The following is a 20,145-nucleotide window of genomic DNA, read 5'->3' on the forward strand; positions in this document are numbered from 1 at the left end:
AAATTACAATTGCTCCATTACTAATTTCTTACACCAATGAAGTCACAGGTCTGAATAAAAAGTGAAACTCAAAAAAATCAAAAGCAAAATCTATGGTTAATTTCAAAGAGGCAAATAGAAATACATTATACTTAATTTTGTTATGTTTTCTTTTAGTTAATCTCCTGGATTCAAAAGCAATTCAAGGGGAGTTGGGCTGGATCTCCTACCCAGCACATGGGGTAAGTTCAGTAAATTTATTCAATACTCAATGTGCTTTTTATGTTGCTTCTTCAGAAAACTCCTCTAGTAGTTGGCATGTTCTAAAAAAAAGGAAAACTTCTGTAAACTTAAGATAATGAGGTATTTTAATTGAAATTCTGAATATGGAAATATTCAGTATTTCAAGAATGAAAAAACATTGAGACTATGTTTCTATCCACTGGGGCTCCCGGATTGACATTTTGAGTCTTGAATTTTACAATGATTTTACTGAACAGATTGTATCAGTTGATTATTTTGGCATTGTCTTTATAATCTTGTCATATTTTAAATTTCTGAGTTGTGATAGAAAGTTATATTTAGCATTTTAACATTTGAAATAATGTAGAATGCTGTTTTTCCAAGTTGTTAAGTACTTAAGCTAAAGAGATTTTTGAATCAGTTTTTAAAAAGAAATAGCATGAAATTTTGAAAAAAAAAAATGCTTCAGTAAACACTATTTTGAGAATGACCATAAAAGCATCTTGACTTATAATCTTATGGAGAAATATATGTTTCTAAATTATTTTGTTTTAAATAATATCAGGTTTTTAAGTCTAGAGCAGTTGAAAGTAGAGCATTTTATTTTGGGGGGGCAACGTGTGGGTTCTGATTTCAATTCTTAAGCTTCTTTAAAAAGTTCATGCTTTAACAAGCAGAGACATATTAACAAAGTGTGTGGCCTTTTAGGATTCTTGTTTTATGATAAGACCTTAGATTGTGCCTATACATTTAAAAGCTACAGGTTTCTGTAAATTGGAGAATGAAAGCTGAAACAAATTTCTTCTCTTCATTTACAATTATAGCTTGGGGAAAAGGTAGAGCTTTATTGTGATATATGTATGTGAGTGTATATCTATAACTATACACATATACATATTCACATACATAGGAATGGATGTATGGATATATATATGTATGTATATATATTTGTATATGTATATATTTATAGAGAGGAGTGAAACAGTGAGGAAAAGAGAGAGAGAAAGAGAGAGAGAGAGAGAGAGAGAGAGAGAGAGAGAGAGAGAGAGAGAACGAGAACAGATTTTTATGTGTCTTTTCCTTTCATGATTTTTTTTCCCCCCAAACAAACTGGTGTCTTCCACTTAATAGTGGCATTCTTTTCTTTTGCACATTTGGTCCTATAGATATCAGCATTTATGTTAGTACCAGCTTCTTTTTTCCAAAAATGATGTTTTATATTAAGAAATATCTCATATATCTGTCATTTTTGTATCTGTTTTTCTTCCTAGCACACCTTGATACTGACAAAATGCCAAATCTCCTATTTTATCCTGCAGAATATCACAGAATCTGTGTTTCATTAATTGTTCTGGAACGCAGGGCAGCCAAGAGTTTGGTTTCCGCTTAGGTATGAAATGATTTAAATCATTAGGATGAAAGTAAAATGAGAGTAGTTGTGATGTGTATGTCCAGAACTCAGTTTTGTATAAGGAAATTTGTTTTTAAAAATTAAGGTCCTCATAATCAATTTTAACTTTACTGCTTAAACCTTTGAGAAAGTATCAGCTTATATTTAATACATTATTCAGGAGATTGATAGAAGAAAATACAGTGATTGTTAATATAATTAATATAATTAATTTAATACAAGCATCAAGTTATACAAATTTAGTCACTTATTAGATAGTTTCCTGGGGTTCACAAAATTAAGTGCCTTGACTATGGTCACACATTAAATGTCAGAGGACAGATTTACACTGAAATTTTCCCAAGTTCAACTTCATTCTTTTCTCCATTAAGTTATGTTGCTCCTCTATATCAAAATTAAAGTCTCCATTTCATTTTTCAGAGTTGATTGTCAGAAGAATATGGATTTGGGGGTTGGTCATGGCCAGAAAAGATAACTGCATCTAAATTTTAATAGGATTAAAGATGAAAGGGGAAAATTTTGGCATTCTCCTTTAGCTGATAACATTTGATATAGGAGATATAGGAGACTCTCAAAGGTAAGCACCTTAGATAGTCACTTTATAATCACTTTGTTCTTTCTGCCTGGCCCTCCAACCCATTTTCCAATCTCCCCAATCCCAAAAAGCTTGGGAGAATTTCTGCAATGAACAGTGCTTAGTTTCAAATTCTGCTTCCTTTTTGCCTTAGAAAGTTTCTTTCTGTTTCGTTGACAGCCCCTCTGCTCTACAACTTTGCTTTATTGATCTGCATGCAGCTGTGATTCTCTTGCCTCTGATGCTTAAAAGTACAAAAACTGTGACAGCTGCCATAGCTATAACACACCATCCTAAAAAACTTTGGGGAAGGGAACAAACTACCCCCCTCCTTGATCATGATGCCCTAAATGCCAATTTTTTTGGGGGGAGGGATAGAAGCAAAAAATGTATAAAAACATTATGTTTATAGTGAATGTGGTTACTTTAAAACTTAAAAAAATAAAACATTCAAAATTTATGTCAAACCATAATTTTCATGAGATAATAGATCATAATGTTAATTTAAAATGCACTAATACCTCTCTAACAAATATGGGTAGAATAAAATCATTCCACATTAAGTTATCTGAGTATGTATGTAGTTTAGTTAATTTTTCTTATTCTTGGAAGCCATCTACTTGCCTGCATATTAAAATGTGTGATCATTTTAAGTTTCTAGAAAAGCCCTAACAATTGATTATAGTTTGCCATGAAAAATGATGTAATAATAGGTAGGAACATCTTTTCATAGTCATTTTTATGTTAGTTAAACATGATAAACAGTCCTGATTCTGTCTGACAGTCTGACGGCTGGCTAAAATATGAACTTAAACTTCGGCAGAAAAACATTATAATAAAGACGTCACATCATATTGAAACATTGCTAATACTGCCATTGTGATTTACAAGGTAATGTTAATAAAGCTATTCTAGGGGCTGTGATTGAGAATGCTAGACTCTTTCCCAAGTTTTGACATGTTTTCCTTAAAAACCACAAATGAAAGTTTGCTGAGATTTGTTTTTCTTTTTTTAGGATGAAAATATATTTAAAAATGATTTGTTACAATTTTCAATTTTAGACTAATTATTTTATTTAGGTTTTATAAAAGTATTTTATTCTAGGAAAAACAGATATGAGTGTTTTTTCACTTATTTTCAGTATATATGAACATGTATATATTCCTGTGTATGTTATGAATGTATGCATGTATATATGCATATACGTACATATACACATGTATATATACACAAATAGTGTTTTGTTTTTTATAAACCCTAATAACTAATCAGTGAAATAATGAATTTGAAAAGAGTATTTCTCTTAACACCTTACAAAAAAAGTTAATGTTGAATCTAAATGATTGAGATATTATTCAGAATCATAAGAGAATCCAGAATGATACTCAGGAGAAAAGAATAGTTTCATGATTCATAGTATTATGCCAAATTCCCCAAAGGAGCCTTATGAGGAAAGTCTAATGGAATTGGGATTATGTTGCTTGAATAAATGGAGGATGGGGTGGGATTAATGTGCAAATATGTGAAGGGATATTATTCCAATGGTAGGGAGCACCTGCTCAGTTTTCCACAAGGGATTTGGGTAAGATGTAAGGTTTTGTTGGCACTATGGTTCATGAAACCCTGGAACATATCTCTAAGGGAAATAGAGAGTATCCTTTGGAAATCATTTAGGAAAAGAGCTACCTGCTATTATGGCTAATTTATTATTATTATTATTATTTAAAGTCAGATAATTTCTTTAGTTGTTTTCAGCCTCTAGATTTCAAGTTTCTCATTTTCCTACTTCAAGTTAGGCATCTATATGTGCACGTGTGTGTGTTTGTATGTGTGTGTGCGTGTATATTTAATTTGCATGTATGTTTGATAGCTGAATAGACAACTGAATGCTAAATTATTTGGTAAAAAATTTTCAGACAAATGAATCTTTAATCAAAGTGCTGTAAAGCATAATGAGGATTTTTATTAGTTTGAAAAAATACATTTCACTATTAAGTTGATAAACATCTTTTAAAAATTGTTTTCAATTATTTTGAAATTTACTTTTTTTGATACATAATAGTTTTGAAATTCTCTTCAATTTTTCTTTCATTTTTAGTATGACCACAAAAGAAAAAATATAAAATTCAGGAATCATTAAATTTAATTTTTTTATTTATCTTTATGGATTTCTAGGTCATTTTATACTTCTAGATCATAATTAGTAAGTTCTAATATCAAATCCTTATTAAAAAATGTTGAGGAAAGAAGCTTATTTTCTCCAAAATAGTTTTCTATGAGTTGTAATATTTTAAAGATTCTTCTGTATTATTCCAAATATGGCCAATCTGTGTAATGCTTGTTAATATGGATAAATGTTACTCTGAAGATACTAACTGTATACTCCTTTCCCCATAATAAGAATTCTTTGAGTTCACATCAGTTTGACCTGTCTTATCTTCAGATGGTTTTTGTTCAGTTGTTTTTCAGTTGTGTCCAAGTCTTTTGAATATCATTTGGGTTTTCTTGGCAAAGGTACTAAAGTGTTTTGTCATTTCCTTTTCCAGCCCATTTTACAGATGAGGAAACTGAGACAAACAGGGCTAAGTGACTTGCCCAGAGTCATACAGCTAATGTCTGTTGTCAAATTTGAACTTGTCTTTCTGATTCAGTCTTTGAACTATATTACTTAGCTTAATCTGTCTTATCTTACCTATCTCCATCTATCACCTATTTATCAACCTATCTTTTTATTGATAAACATATATAGGAATTTATGAACTTTGTCTATTAAATGTATATATACATATAAATATATATGCACATATCATACACACACAGAAATATGCACACATACAGTTGTCTCTTCCATTCAAATATAAGCTCATTGTGAAGATGGATCATTTTGTTTTTTGGACTCATCCCCAGCACATGACACAATATTTAGCCCATAGTTGGAGCTTAATAAATAATTTTAAAAATATCTCAATGAAATGTAATTGATAACAATTATTTAAAACTTTGATATTTAATCTAATTATAAATCTAATAAATAATTTAATAATAAATGGGGTAGTGCATGAGTATTTATTGATTAATTTTCTCCATGTTCTACCTATTCCAGATGAAGAAATAGGTTTAGAAAATAGAAATTGCTTGAACAGTACAGTTACAGAATTAGAAACAAGGTAGAAAGTCAGACCTAAGAATTTGGATTCCAGTGTTTCTTCAACGTGTATACCTCTTAGCTTGCTCAAGCTGTTGAATTATTAGAATCTCTCTATCCTGCTCTCTGGATTCACAATATAAGATATCTGCATTTTAAGCCTTTTTTTATTCTGTCAGTCTTTTAGATAGATGCAGAAATCCTGTCTGCATATGTCATTGAGGAAAAGTAGACCTACTTAGTCTTTACTTGGTATATTATTGATATGCTGATTAAGCATAGTACAACTAATCATTAGCCACAATTCACTTAAATTGTAGAAGTCCAGATGGAAGAACAGAGGGATTTAAAAAAAAAAAAGCACACTCTGATATGTGCTATTAATGGATAATAACAACCAATATTCTCATGATTCAAGATAGCCTTTCCCTACATTAGCTAAAACTCTGTGGAGAGAAGGAGGGAGGGAGAGAGAGGTGGGGGAGGGAAGAAGGGAGGGAGAGAGGAAGAGAGAAACAAATGTAGTTTGAATCAGCCTGACTTGTGTTCCATTTGCCTTTTTAAAAATTAATAAACAAACTAGAAAAAGAATCACTGTTTCTTTGACTTAGGAAATATTGTTAATAAACTGATATTGACATTAACAAGCTTTGTTTTTTAATAATGTTTATCAATATATCCCATGTTCTTGGAAGGTGAAGTCAAAATAAACTTTTTGCCAAAAAATGTAATCCATGAAAAAGTTATGATAATTAAATTGAAAATACTATATATATATATACATATATGTATACATATATATTATTTTGAGTTAGGATTGGAAAATATTATGACTTTTGAAATCTATCAAAAATAATGATACTTGGAACCACAAACTATAAATTATTTCTTCTATAAGCTGAGTGAATGTGTACTGAGGTTTTTATTAGTGATGAATTCCTTAGAGAGAAATAGTATACTATGAGTAGAAAACTATAACAAAAACAGAATTGCTGATAATCTATTTCAAAGACTCATTGTAAAGAGGCAGATTCAGAATATAGACATTTTCCTTTCACTTTTGTCTTTTCCCCAGAATGCAAAATTTTACTTGGTTGCACTTGGATTCAGGAAGACCTGAGTTCAACTTTAATTTCAGATATTTACTATGTGACACTGAGCAAATCACTTAACCCTATTCACTTCAATTTCCTAATCTGCAAAATGAATTTAAGAAGGAAATGGCAAAGCACTTCAGTATTTTTGCCAAGAAGACCCCAATTAGAGTCACAAAGAGCCAGACATGACTGAAAAATGACAGATCGGCATACCTTCTGCTCTTTTCCAAGTAGTTGTTTCATCCTTATGCAGGATACTGTGGGATGTCAAAAATAAACTTGTACTGGTTCTAATTCTATCCAGGAAGTTTGCTAACTGAGTGATCATAGACAAATTATTTAAATTCTTGAATATTAGTTTCTTCATATTGACTTTGAGGTCCTTTATAGATATAGATTTATGATTCTATGAAAATATTGACTTGATTTTTAGTGTCCAGGAAGAATCATTCTAAGATGTGCCATGTTTGCTCTTAAACAAATGAAGATAATGTAAGGAGTCAGCTGATCTGTTACACCATAAAGTCTGGACCTTATAGTTCCTCAGGAGCCTCAGTCTTTGTTCAGACATTATTAGGCACCTTCCTTTCATTTATAAAATGACATAATTCGCTTTGACTACATATATATAAAGAGCCTTTTATTTTTCAGTTTCTCCCTGTTTTTTCCCAAATGATATGCTTAAAAACTGAACCTTGTGGTTCCTGTCTCTCTACATTAATGAAGATTGAGATATTAAAGAATTTAGAGTTGGGCATGTCCTTCAGAATAGAAGAGTTCCTATAATATTCATCTAATGACACAGATCCTCTTTGTACCTATATTTGTGATTTATAACATACTACTATTTGATAAAATGGTATCTAGAAGAGAAAGTCTCTCAACAAGAAAGTTTTTATATTTGTATAACTTTAAAATTATTTTGATTGAGATGACTCTAAGTCTAGGTAGAGAAAGCTAAGATGTATCAAACGTTTCTCTTTTATTGAAAAATATCTAAAAATAGAAACAATGGGAAATGATTTTAAAGTAGTTCAGTGCCCATTCACTGCCTAGTTCTGTGTACTCTTCCTTTAATATAAGAGTTAATAATGTGATTCATGGAGCCTGATTGCTAACAATTTTATCTAGTAGATTTCTAGTTTTCACTGTTTGTGAATGGTGTCTGAAATGTAAAAGGTGTATTTTGACAACTGGTTGTCAGAAATACCCACCTGGGATTCTATCTTTGTGAATCACAATGTAAATGCTGCTTCTGAGGCTGAATAGTTTATCCATGAAAACTAAACTTTTTTGAGATATATGCTATGTGATTCTTGGTCACGCACACATTTTCTACCAGAGATACATTATAGATAGGTCATTTTCATTTTTTACTTTTTTCTCTTGACTTTCCAAAGAAGACTATCTGATTAAATGAGAACAATTCTACAAATTCCTATAATAGTTCACTGTCATTTTCCCAGAACAATAAAGACACTAAATAAAAAGTGAAAAAATAATTAAAAGTGCATACTATCCAGATTAATTTACTATAGTAAAACTTTTTTATTATGTATCGCTTCTGAAATCACCTTTTTGTCTTTCTTATGACTTAGTATATACTGATTTTTCATAGCTTTCCCCAAAAATATCTTTTCTAAACCATCATCTCCACCAAATATTAGAATGCAATGTTTCTAAATTACCCCAGGTATGAATCCTTTTGAAAATAGCTAAATAGTGCTTACTTAAGAAAGACATTATTTAATATCTTTGTTTACATTTTTTAGTTTAGGGAGAATATTTCTCTATACAGAGTAAAGCCAGTAAGCTGGCATAAAAGTGTTATATTTGGTTTAGCACTAGAAAACTCAAGTTTATAACAAGACACTTAGGAACACTGAAAATGGTTCTCATTTTTCCATCTGTTATGATAAATGAATGCTTTTCAAAATTCACCATGACCTTTTTCATAGAGCTTTTTTGAGGAATTTTTTCTCTGATATTTTAAATTAATGGCAAAATATAGTTTTCATTCTGGATGGTGGTTTCTAAATGTGGGAACCCAGAGTTTCACATACCTATATGTAGAATGTCTCACACATATGCAGAAAGCTTTTGAGATAGGGAGAAAACTTTATGAGCATGTGGGAATAACAAGTCTCATATTAAAAAAAAAAAAGAGAAAGAAAAAATTTATCCTTTAATACTGGGGCTGGACATGCTGTCTTAAATTATTTATAGCCCCTTGTCATTTAAAAATAGTTATTAAAAACACAAATTGTGATTAAGCATATAGTTAGTGTTCCTCTTTTAAAAAATAAATATTCAATGACCATCTCATTTAATTACTAATGCAATCAATCATCAGGCCCTTCACAGAATAGTGCATTGCAGATTGAATATCAGTTTTCTGTGGTTCTGAGAAATGCAATTTTCCTCTACTATTTCAGGGATTTCACTTAGAATGGAACACTGCATGTGTTCTAGCTACCAAGTTTTCATTTTAACTTTGGAGCTTGAAAACAGCATCATTTCCCTCATGGGAAGGAGTTTCATTTCTGTCATTCTGTCAGCATAAATGCGGACCATTTGTGTGAATTTATCAAAAGAAGAGATCACCAGAAGGCTTTTTTTTTCTTTCCTTCTCATGATGAAGAGAAAATCATTAGCTTTTAGGTTTCTGAAATTCTTTCATACTGTTAAATTTATTTCAAAGATAAAAGGCCAACTAAAAGATTTGATTTGTAAAATTAAGAGAAACTTGTTTATAATACACTTTCAAAATGTTTCTCAGATCCCCTGTGAAATCTTTTTTCATGCTCAGTGCATGCTGACAAAATTTAAGAAGTAATGCGTTTTACAACCCACAAACCACAGAAAGGTTAGCTGATCGAGTTTATGCCCCAAAGCCTTCCTATGATCCTTAATTTTCCCTGCTAACAACGATCTACTTATTCACATTTTTATTATGTGATTTTTAAAAAGCTTTGGTGAAAAGTAATTTTTCTCAGATTTATCTAACAAGTCTAAAATCAATGACCCTCATTACACAAACAAGTGGAGAAAATGATCATAGTGGATTATGGGTACTGGTTAGTGTATATAGCATGTCAGGTTGTAAAAATCAATTGTTTCCCTTTAATAGTGTAGTTAGGGATAGAGGAATATAGTGGTTTGAATAATTTGCTACTGAATGTTGTGAGCCCAGCAAAAAGATGTCTGATACAGTTTAACAGGCATGACTCACATTAATTCTCAGTTATTAGTTCCCTAACAAATACTGGTTCATGAAGATCTGTGTTTCAAATAGGACTGTGGTCTATCATGTTCTTTCTAATTCATAGTAAATATGGCTAAAGATTTTTCAAAATTTTTTTTTCCTAATGCAGTTTTATCATTGATTTTTTTAGTTCATTCAATTATGTAAATTTTGCTATTGACTAAATTTTGAAGTTTTTTTTTTTTAATTTGGGATTTTCTAACAAAATCTAATCCAGCAGGAAGGGAAACAAACAAATATATTTAATAAATAACTTGGGATGTTCAATTAAATTAAAAAAAATGATTATAGCTGAACAAATGGGGTATATGCCTGTTAAGGAAGAAACTAGTGGAACATTTGAGCTCCAGAGTCCTGTGCTGCAGTAGTCATAATGCCAAATGACTGTCTGCATTAAGCCCTAAACCAATATGGTGGATTAGGGGAACCACCAGCCTGCTGACAGAAGAAGAAACTGACCCAGTCAGAAATGGAGCAGGTCAAAGTTTCCTTTTGAATCAGGAATCCCTTCCCTTCCCTTCCCTTCCTTTCCCTTCCCTTTCCTTCCTTTCTTCTCTTCCCTTCCCTTCTTCTCTTCCCTTCCCTTCCCTTCCCTTCCCTTCCTCCCTTACCACAACTTGTTTAGCTATCCCCCAATTGATGGGCATTCACTCCTTTTCCATTTCTTTGCTACCACAAAAAGAGCTGCTACAACATTTTTGCATATGTGGGTCCTTTTCCCTCCTTTATGATTTCCTTGGGATATGGACCCAGTAATGATGCCTCATTCTTTATGACATAATTGCTTGTTTTTACCGTATTCTACCTAATTTTGGTTTTTAGAAAGATATCATTAACCACAATTCATCCCCAACATTTCTTTCAAACTACTTTAGCAATGATTACTAATAATTATTTACATGTCTTCTCAATAACTAGAAAAATATTCAACATTATTGTTTAATGATTACAATTTTGTAAGTAATGTAGATTTATGGATGATTCTGCTCTACCTGACTCTTGTAAGATATCTTAGAAGTTTATCTCTGCAGATTTGAAAATGATAAAATGAAGACATATAAAGAACTTATGAAAGATTACTGAAGAAATTAATTGTAGTAGAATTCAACTCTATTTACCACTGCTGGCATTGCTGATAGGAAATAAATCTCTTCAAATAATTTCTTTTTCCCACATTGACTATCCTCATTCAATGGAAACTTTAAGAGCAGTGAACATTCTAGAAATAATTGGGTTTAATGGAATCACTGCAATAGAAACAGTGGATAAATAACAGGTTAATTATCACAAACTGTTGGAATCCTAGTGTCAACTCAACTTGAAACAAGGTGAAAACTCAAGGGTGACGTCAGGGTCCTGGTGTTAACTCAATAAAATTGATACAGTGCTTGTTGGTTCACACCTTAGAGCAAATCCTTACAGGGTGATGGGTTGCTAATTCTGATAGAAATGATGCTTGTGTTCATACCTTTAGAGAGCTCATAGAAGCAAGAAATATTTAAGTACTCATTGTTCATTATCAATGAACAATGATAGAGAGCCCAAAATGTTTCATTATCAGACTCTCTCCCAGAGAGAACTCTTATATTTTAAAGAAGAAAAAACACCCACAACAAACTATTTAAATCTGAATTCATTATAAGGAATTTGAAATTTTGTTAATGGTCCATAAAAAAATACAGTAGTGATTTAAAAAAAAAAGTCCCCTTCTATAAAATTAGCTTGAGAAATAAATTAGTTATCATTCTAGTTAAAGAACTAAGAATTTAGTCACAGTGGGGAAAAACCCCCCAGTAGATATAGTTGCACAGTTGTTTCCCTCATTCCCCTTTCCTCACAAAAGGCCCAATGTACCAGGAACTTGTTTATTACAACATATGGAGAGAAAGTTTGCATAGTACTTAAAAGAGAGAGGCTGTAATTGTCACCTCACAAATGTAAGTTCAGATGTTTTTAAAATTTATTTTGTAGCATTAATATTAATTTTGTAAATTGTAGAAAGAAAATGAAACTACAGAAACTATCACAATCACAGATGGGCACAAATAGTTGAAAAAGTTTATGTAACGATTTGTTTTTGACAGATCCAATGTATTGGGGAATAACGTAGGAAATAGAAATTAAAAATTACAGTAGAAGAGTTTTATATTTCAAGATAAATTTGCTAATTCTAGGGATTCAGATCCTAGCATAAGCAATTTTATTTTTTAAAACACGCATGAACAATGAATTATGTAATAAAACTTATAAATAATGGACAAGATGAAGAGATTAGTACAAAAGTAAATTGGAAATCTGAACATATATATATTTTGCAAAGGCACCCATGGCAGTAAATAATAATACAAAGAGGATGTCATGCATTTTGTTTTATTTTTCATATTAAATTTTTCTTTAGATTATGATGATATATCTGAGGAAACATTTTCAGAACATATGCATCTCAACTGTTATGTGCAGAGGTATTTATTAACAATGGTTAAATATTATCTAAATGTTTGTTCAGCATATTTTAGCAGTAGACTTGAAGGCCAACTAACACATGCATATAAACACATGGAGAATGGAGTGTCTTAGAGAATTAGTGAATTGATTTAATCACTTTGGGCTTGTTTTCTTCTGTCTGTCTATTGTTATTTGTTGTATTAAACTATTTGCACAAAATTAAAGGAGAAAACCATTTATCCATTTTGAGAAATTTTGAAACAAATAGCTTTCTTTGAAATCTATTTGCCTCTTTACTACTTGTTTAAGAATTAGAATGTAAACTTGAACTGATATGGCAGCAAAGGATTATTTTATAATTTCTTAAAAACAAGCCAAATCCTCATTGATATGTCTCATAAAAAGTGGATGAGTTAACCTGAAATTGGACCAAATAATATTACTTTCTTTTTGTCAGGAAAAATACTATTTCTTTCATCTCACATAATCTTTTAAATATTTTTATTACCATATGGGATTTCCCATATTGACTCAGACTACTAACCCATCAAATCCTATATCCACCTTCACCAGTAGCCCATTTTATGTCTTTTGGAGAAAAAGCATAGACCCTAATTATAGCTGATAAGTTTGTTGGGTTTACTCCAGCATTCCAATTTTTATGTAGTAAAAATTGAAAAAAGTCAGACTACAGAGGCATTTATATAGATATGAGTTGATAGGAATAGGATAAAAAGCAATTTCTATCTGAACTTTTGATTGATTAATATATGTCCCGAAAGAGAGGATTCTCATACTGTTATTTACTAGGCATTACACAAAGTGTTATTACTTGGCTATGAAATCAATGAGCCTGTTTATAAAACCAACCTCAGGATTGGATTTAATGAACTCTAGCTATAGTGAATTCTACAGGTTAAGTACATGGTTTGGAAAGGACACAGCATTGCCTTTAATGAAGCCTGACTCCATTCATTACTTTCAAGTGATTCCCTCTGTTCTTCTGTGATGACACAAAGTAAAATCCATAGACACATAGAGACAGTAGTTCTATTTAAACTGCCAGCTGTTATATATTTTTACACAAAATTTGCACTTTTGATTAATATATTAAGTTGTTTTAAAGATTCAGTGCTTTTATTAGACCCAGCATGGTTATGTATCAGTTATTAAATCTTATATAAACTTACAGTATTTGAAAATCTTGTTTATAAACAAATGAAGAGTTAAAAAGCAAACAAGTCCTAAACACAATTCTTACTCTGAAGGAGTTTATATAGCAGAAGTATTTTAGAATTTCTGACACAACTCCCTTACAAAATAAAGGGAGTATTTAGTTTTTAATACTTAGAAATTTAATTACCATGTATCCCCTATTTCATCAGCTAGTATGTAATTTCTTTTCTTTCTCTTTATTTGTTTGTTTGTTTCTTTTTCTTTCTTCTTCCTTCTTTTCTTTCTTTCTTTCTTTTTCTTTCTTTCTCTCTCTCTTTCTTTCTTTCTTTCTTTCTTTCTTTTCTTTCTTTCTTTCTTTCTTTCTTTCTTTCTTTCTTTCTTTCTTTCTTTCTTTCTTTCTTTCTTTCTTTCTTTCTTTCTTTCTTCTTTGACTTTCTCTTAGTATGTCACTCAAACATTTTGTTTTAGTGAAATCTTGTTTCCTCACCTGTTATGGGCCAGAATTCTGAAACAAGGATTCTTACAAGATGTTAAGTAAGTGAAATTGATAAAGATGGTGGTTATCTAGTTTAGCATGGTGCTTAATAGTTCTCTAGTTCGGTATATGTACTTAGTACTTAATATAGTCCTGCAAGATTCACACCTATGATAATATAATTATAAGAGAGCATATAAACTGCGAGCCTCAGCCAGTCAGATCCAAAGAAGACAAGCTCACTGGAAGAGGGAGCTCAAGCTCTCCGAGCCAAGGAGAGAGATTCATTCCATCTTAGGTCAGGCTCCTGGTGGTTGGCCTACTGCACTTCCCCCACTGAGAGGCAGGCTGGTCTGAAAGGCTTTCCAGAAAGCTGCCCAGCCCTAGGCAATGAGGCAATAAAGAATTTGGACTTTAACACCTGGCTATTCAACTGAAAGGAAGACTGCCCAAAGACCTCCAGCAAACCAAACAAGAACATTACACTCACCCATTTTTGTTCCTATTTAAATTTAACTTGTATTCAGTGGGCAGTAATTCCTTCAGTACTGTTATCCATTGCTGAAGTTTAGATTCTGGTTATTTAAAATAGTGCAGACTTCAGGTTAAGATGATAGAGTAGGAGCTAACTAGTTTAATTCCCATAAGTGTACTCTAGGAAACATAAAACAAAGAGCACCAAACCAAATAAAGATCAAGAAATAGAGAAAAGACATTAAATATCTTCATTTAGGTGAGATGGACAAAAAAAAAGGATTACTGAGAAGCTAATTAAGAAGGAATCCTCAAAAATGGAGCTTTAGATTTTAGAGGCCTCTTACTCCAACACATTCATAAAGTGTACAGCAGGAAATACCAGGGTAATTAAATATATCTAGTAATCACCATAGGGACTAAAGTGATCCATTCAGGAAATTCTAAGAAAGTCAAGAATGGCTATGATTCAGGAATCAGAAAACTATCAGGATTTAGATAAGGAGTACCAAACTGACAAATGTTTAAGAAAATACATAAAATTATAGTACAGAATAGATTATGTTAATGTTTCTGAATCAATATGAGGCTGCAGGAATCTGTTTTTATTTGAGTTTGACACTTCTATTCTAGAAGGAATCCTCAGAATGAGTAAATGCCCAGATTGATAAAGTTTTCTATGTCAAAGAAGAAATCGTCAGTAGCAAAAGAGAGATCCCTAATAATTAGAGAAACTCAAACTTTGAAGTTTTACCTTTCAATAATCATGGAGTCAAAGTTGGTCAACTAATTTGCCATATATTGGAGAGTTTGTGTGAAAATATTGATACATATTTGGTATGGTTGTAAATTGGTTTAGCCTTTCTGGAAAACAATTTGGTACCATATATCAAAAATCACTAATGTAGGGAAATCTGTTGATTGAATAATAGGACTACAATGTCAAGACTCAAAAGAGATCAAAGAAAAAGAAAAGAACCACAAAAGCAAACTATTTAGAATAGTGAAAAAATAAGATTAAGGAGTTACCCATTAATTTGTAGTATATGAATGTTATGGGACATTATTGTTTTGTACAAATAAAGAAAAGGACAGTTTCAGAGAAACTAAAGACTCGTATAAACTGGTGCCATGAAATGAGTAGAATTAGGAGAACAACTTATACAATAAATAATGATTACACATAAAAATAGCTTTGAAAGAATTAAAAATTTGATCAATGCAATGATCAACATTACTCCAAGTCATGATGAAACATGTTACCAATTTCCTGCTAAAGAAGTGATGATCTCCAGGTGTAGAATTAAATATACCTTTTCTGGGTTATGGCCTGTGCTTGGATTTGTCTTGCTTGACTATGTATATTTGTTAGAAGAGTTTTGGTTGGTTTTCCTTCCTTCCTTCCTTCCTTCCTTCCTTCCTTCCTTCCTTCCTTCCTTCCTTCCTTCCTTCCTTCCTTCCTTCCTTCCTTCCTTCCTTCCTTTCTTCCTTTCTTCTTTCCTTCTTTCATTTCATTTTTTCCTTAAATTGAGGTAGGTTAAGGTTATGAGGAAGGAGAATGGAACTATTGAAGTTTTAAAAAAAAGCTCTTAACCAAAAAAAAAAAAATCTCCTTTCATGGTTATATGAATGATATAGGTTTAAGCACATTCTTTCTATCTGTCTGTCTCTCTCTCCATGTGATTTCATTATTTTAGAAAATTTATGATACAAACTCCTATTAATATAGATCAGCAACTATTCTCTTACTTATAACCTTAAACAGTTGCCTGGAGCATTAAAAAGTCAAATGACTTGCCCAGCATCTACTTGCTTATGTGTCCAAAATGAAACTTGTACTCAGGTATCCTTTTTAAATGGGTAGCAATTCTTTTAGTAACATTATCTTTTGAACTAATAATAATTTGTTAAAGTTTGAATTCTGATTATTTGGAATAATGCTTCAGATCTTTTAAGATGTTGTGAGAGCAACTCTCTATTCATTGTGCTAAAGGGAAATGTTAATGGAATGATGAAATAAGAACTAGTCTTAATCAAAAGAATCTGGGCTCAAGTATTTTTGAAAAAAAAATACTGGCTTTATTATGTGAGGTAGATTATCTTTCAGCATCCCAAACAAATCCATTGTGGAATAGTTGTAGATCTTCATTAATAAAGAGAAGTACCAATAAGGAACTCACTCTACCAACTGGAGAAGTTAGGTGATGAAATGGATAGAGCTGGGACTGAGATTAAGAAGTCTTGATTTCAAATTTAGCCTCAGACACTTAGTAATTGTATTATTCTGAGCAGGTAACTTGATCTTTCTGCCTCAGTCTCCTTCTTTGTAAAATGAGAAGTACTTACTTCCGAGTGTGGTTGAGGTGGTTGAGGATCAAATGATAGAATATATGTAAAGTGTTTAGCATAATGTCTGACATGTACTAAGGGCTTAATACATGCTTGTGTTTCTTTTTTACAAATGAAATGGTAGGATCAGATTATATTATAGATAGATAGACAGACATAATTAATATAGAGATAGAGATATAAATCTATGGATTTATATAGATTTATTTCTATCTTTCTATATATCTAACAAATTTGGTAATTTTGCCTGGAGATAACTAGGCAGTCAGGTACTTCTAGGGGCAGAGACAAGATGGAAGAATGAAGCCAGGAAACTAGTCAAGTTCTTCCAGTTTCCCTCTAAAACCCCATGAAACCAAGTCTCTGATAGACTGGAATAATATATGAATATGCATAAATTTGTGTATAAAATTAAATTATATTTTAAAACACTATATAAATGGCAGTTATTATTATTGTCCTGTTTGATATAAAAAGAAAAAGACATTATAAGATCTAATAAATAGAGTAGTAAGATGGAAAGTGACATAAATTAGGCACTGCTTGCTGATGAAATATTTAAGATAGATCATTACTTTGATAAACAGATCATTTACTTGAAAGAACATTTTGTTTATTGTTGGAATCTTTACAAACTGTTAAGCCATTATAGTTGATAGAAACAATAATTATCTAATTTAGCATGGTTCAAGATGATTGATTTGATCTTAGAAGGAGATATTTTGGGCCAGAACTTGAAACAAGGTACTAAGTATAACTGATGGAAACAATGCTTGTGTTCACACCTTTAGAGAGCTCATAAGTATCTAAGTACTCAATGGAGTTCACATATTTGGGAGATTTCAGCCTTAGTATGAGATATCTGAATTCACATCTCCCTTAGGGCCAGAGAGCACTCTGGGAGATAACCCAGAATCCCTCCAGAAGGTGGAGTTAACCTTTGGGAGATCATATGTATACAGGAAGCTCTTAGAGCTGGAGAGAGTTTTCTTAGGATCTAGAAAGAGTTACTTGGGAGCATTCCCAGGAATTGGAGAGGAGCACTCTGGGAGGAAGCCCACAAGCCCTATCTTCAAGGCAAGAGAGATTCATCATATCTTCTACCTTGGTGCTGGCTGGAGTCGGAAGGACAAACAAACCTTTGGATTTGGAGACATTCGGGCGGAGCTCTTAGAACCAAGCAGAGAGATAGGCCTCTGGGCTAATCGGGCTATATTGAAGGACACAATAAAAGATCTGAACTCTTTTTATCACCTGGTTGTGTTTTAGGAAAAGAAACACCAACATTTACATTTTGGCAGAAGCCAAGGACAAAGCTGCAAGATCTCTTGAAACCAAGCAGAGAGATAGGCCTCTGAGCTAACCGGGCTATGTTGAGAAAACAATAAAAGTTCAGATCTTTTATCAGCTGACTGCAATTTTGGAGTAATTATTTATTTCAACCGAGACTAAGACTGCCTCCAGAAAACCTCTCTGAGAAACATGCTTTATCTCAGAGAGAACACTTATTTTAAAGAAGAAAAACACCAACAGTTTATCTTATCTTAAAAAACTAAAAAGAGTGTACTTTGATAATGAACTCAATATAGCAATAAATGTCCCATGCTGTTAATTGGATCACTGCAAACTTCCTTTATGTGTGCTTTCCAAAGCACACATACATATCAAAACGTATGGAACAGCCTGATCAAACATAGTTTAATGTGGAAAGGACCTTTTCTTCCCTTGTAATATCAAATTCAATGACAGTGATATTTTACATTTGTAGATGGCTTTCATCTTTAAAAGTTTTTCTTATTTTTTTTTATTTTCATTGGTTCTACTCTATAGACCTGTGATATAGACAGGACATACATTATTATCCCCAGTTTGAAGAAGAAATAACTTAGACTCAAAGAAGATCCAAAGATCATGTAATTAGCAAGCTGATGAGTCAGTGCTAGAAGTCAGGGTATCTAATTCTCATTTCATTGCTCTTTCCACTGTATCCAATGATACATTCCATTGTATCATGTTTGCTTTTAAATAAACCTGGTATTTTTTTCTATTCTCATATTCTGTTTCTGTTTTTTTTCTGTTGATTTCTCTCCTCTCTTTCCTTTTATCTCCTCCATCTTTATTTCTCTCTCTCTCCATATGTCTTTTATTGTTCAATTCAAGATATTAGCTGCTAAAACCTGAAGGTCTTTCTAGCTAAATTTCACATGATATGATATAACCATTATAGATAACATTAAAGATATATAGAAATATTGGTGTGTATTCATGCACATATGTAAGTATACATGAATTTATAGTTATATGCATTACATAATAGTTTAGTAGCACACATCTTTTTTGGGTGCACATATGTGTATATAAGTAACTCAAATTGATAAGATTAAACTGCATCAAGACTTTTGGAACATCTCAAATATATCATAACATTTTGTGATGATGGTTTTTGTGCCAATTATAATCTATTCTATTTTATAGAATACATTATTGAAATTTCAATTTATATTTTTCCTGAATAAAGAAAATTTTACAACACAATAAAACATAATTTAAGAGTTTAGAGTAAGATAAAAAAGCTGTTTACTTCCCCATACAGAAAAATAATAACTTAAGTTTCACTTTTGTTCTTGGAAAATCATTTTTTTTTCAAAAATTGTTCAGTCGTTCTTTGATCACTCCTTTTAAAGTTTTTCTTACCCAACTGGTCAAATGTAATCTAAAGAGATATTTCAATTAACTGAATTTGTTAGTTATAGCATGACTGGTAACTTTTCTTTTTTATATTAATCCAATTTTAAAATACCTTCTTAATATTTCTAGAAGATAGTATGAGTGGTAAAGGGTTTTCTATTTTTCTACTGGTCAAATTTGCTTTTATATTCTCTGACCCAGTAGATTATATTTATGCTTTCTATAATTTGTTTTTCTAATGTCCAAAATATCTAGCATTCCTTCCTTTCTTTGGTTTTTATGATTTGCAGGATTACTTTGTTGTACAATTCAAATTACTTTTAATCAGTCAACAAATATTTATAAAGAGCTTAAAATGTCTGACACCAAGTTAAGATCTAGGAATATAAAAAAAATATAGAATTACACAACCCCTGAGCTCAAGAAATATACATTGTAATGCTGCCCTTTAGGAAATGAAAATTGAATAGGGAAGTCAAGACATAAGTTAAAAAAAATTAATAAAACAGATTGTGATTGGTACAAAAACCATCATCACAAAATGTTATGATATATTTGAAATATCCCAAAAGTCTTGATATAGTTTAATCTTATCAATTTGAGTTAATTATAAATACTTATTTGCACACATATATTATATGTGGAGCAAATAGAAGATAATTTCACAGGGAAGGCACTATCAGTGAGAGTGAGAAATGGAAAGTCTGAGGTGGGCCAGTAAAGGCTTTCTCACTTTATTGGCTATGTCTTTCTGCTTAGCCAAAATTAATTCCAAAGTACAATTTCTCTTCTTGCTTCCTCATTCTCCCAAGAGATGGACCTTG

General features: G+C 31.6%; 1 protein-coding gene across 3 annotated transcripts in view; it reads left to right on the forward strand.

Annotated features, from left to right (window-relative positions):
- Positions 1-20,145, forward strand: part of EPHA3 (EPH receptor A3) — a 427,207-nt gene that overhangs the window by 23,571 nt on the left and 383,491 nt on the right. For all 3 annotated transcript variants that reach the window (XM_031958857.1, XM_031958855.1, XM_031958856.1), the window contains exon 2: positions 157-221. In XM_031958857.1, coding sequence (XP_031814717.1) covers positions 157-221 — 65 coding nt within the window. The remainder of the gene's footprint in view (positions 1-156; positions 222-20,145) is intronic.

Source organism: Sarcophilus harrisii, chromosome 3 (assembly GCF_902635505.1).
Source record: "Sarcophilus harrisii chromosome 3, mSarHar1.11, whole genome shotgun sequence".
Classification (NCBI taxonomy): Eukaryota; Metazoa; Chordata; class Mammalia; order Dasyuromorphia; family Dasyuridae; genus Sarcophilus; species Sarcophilus harrisii.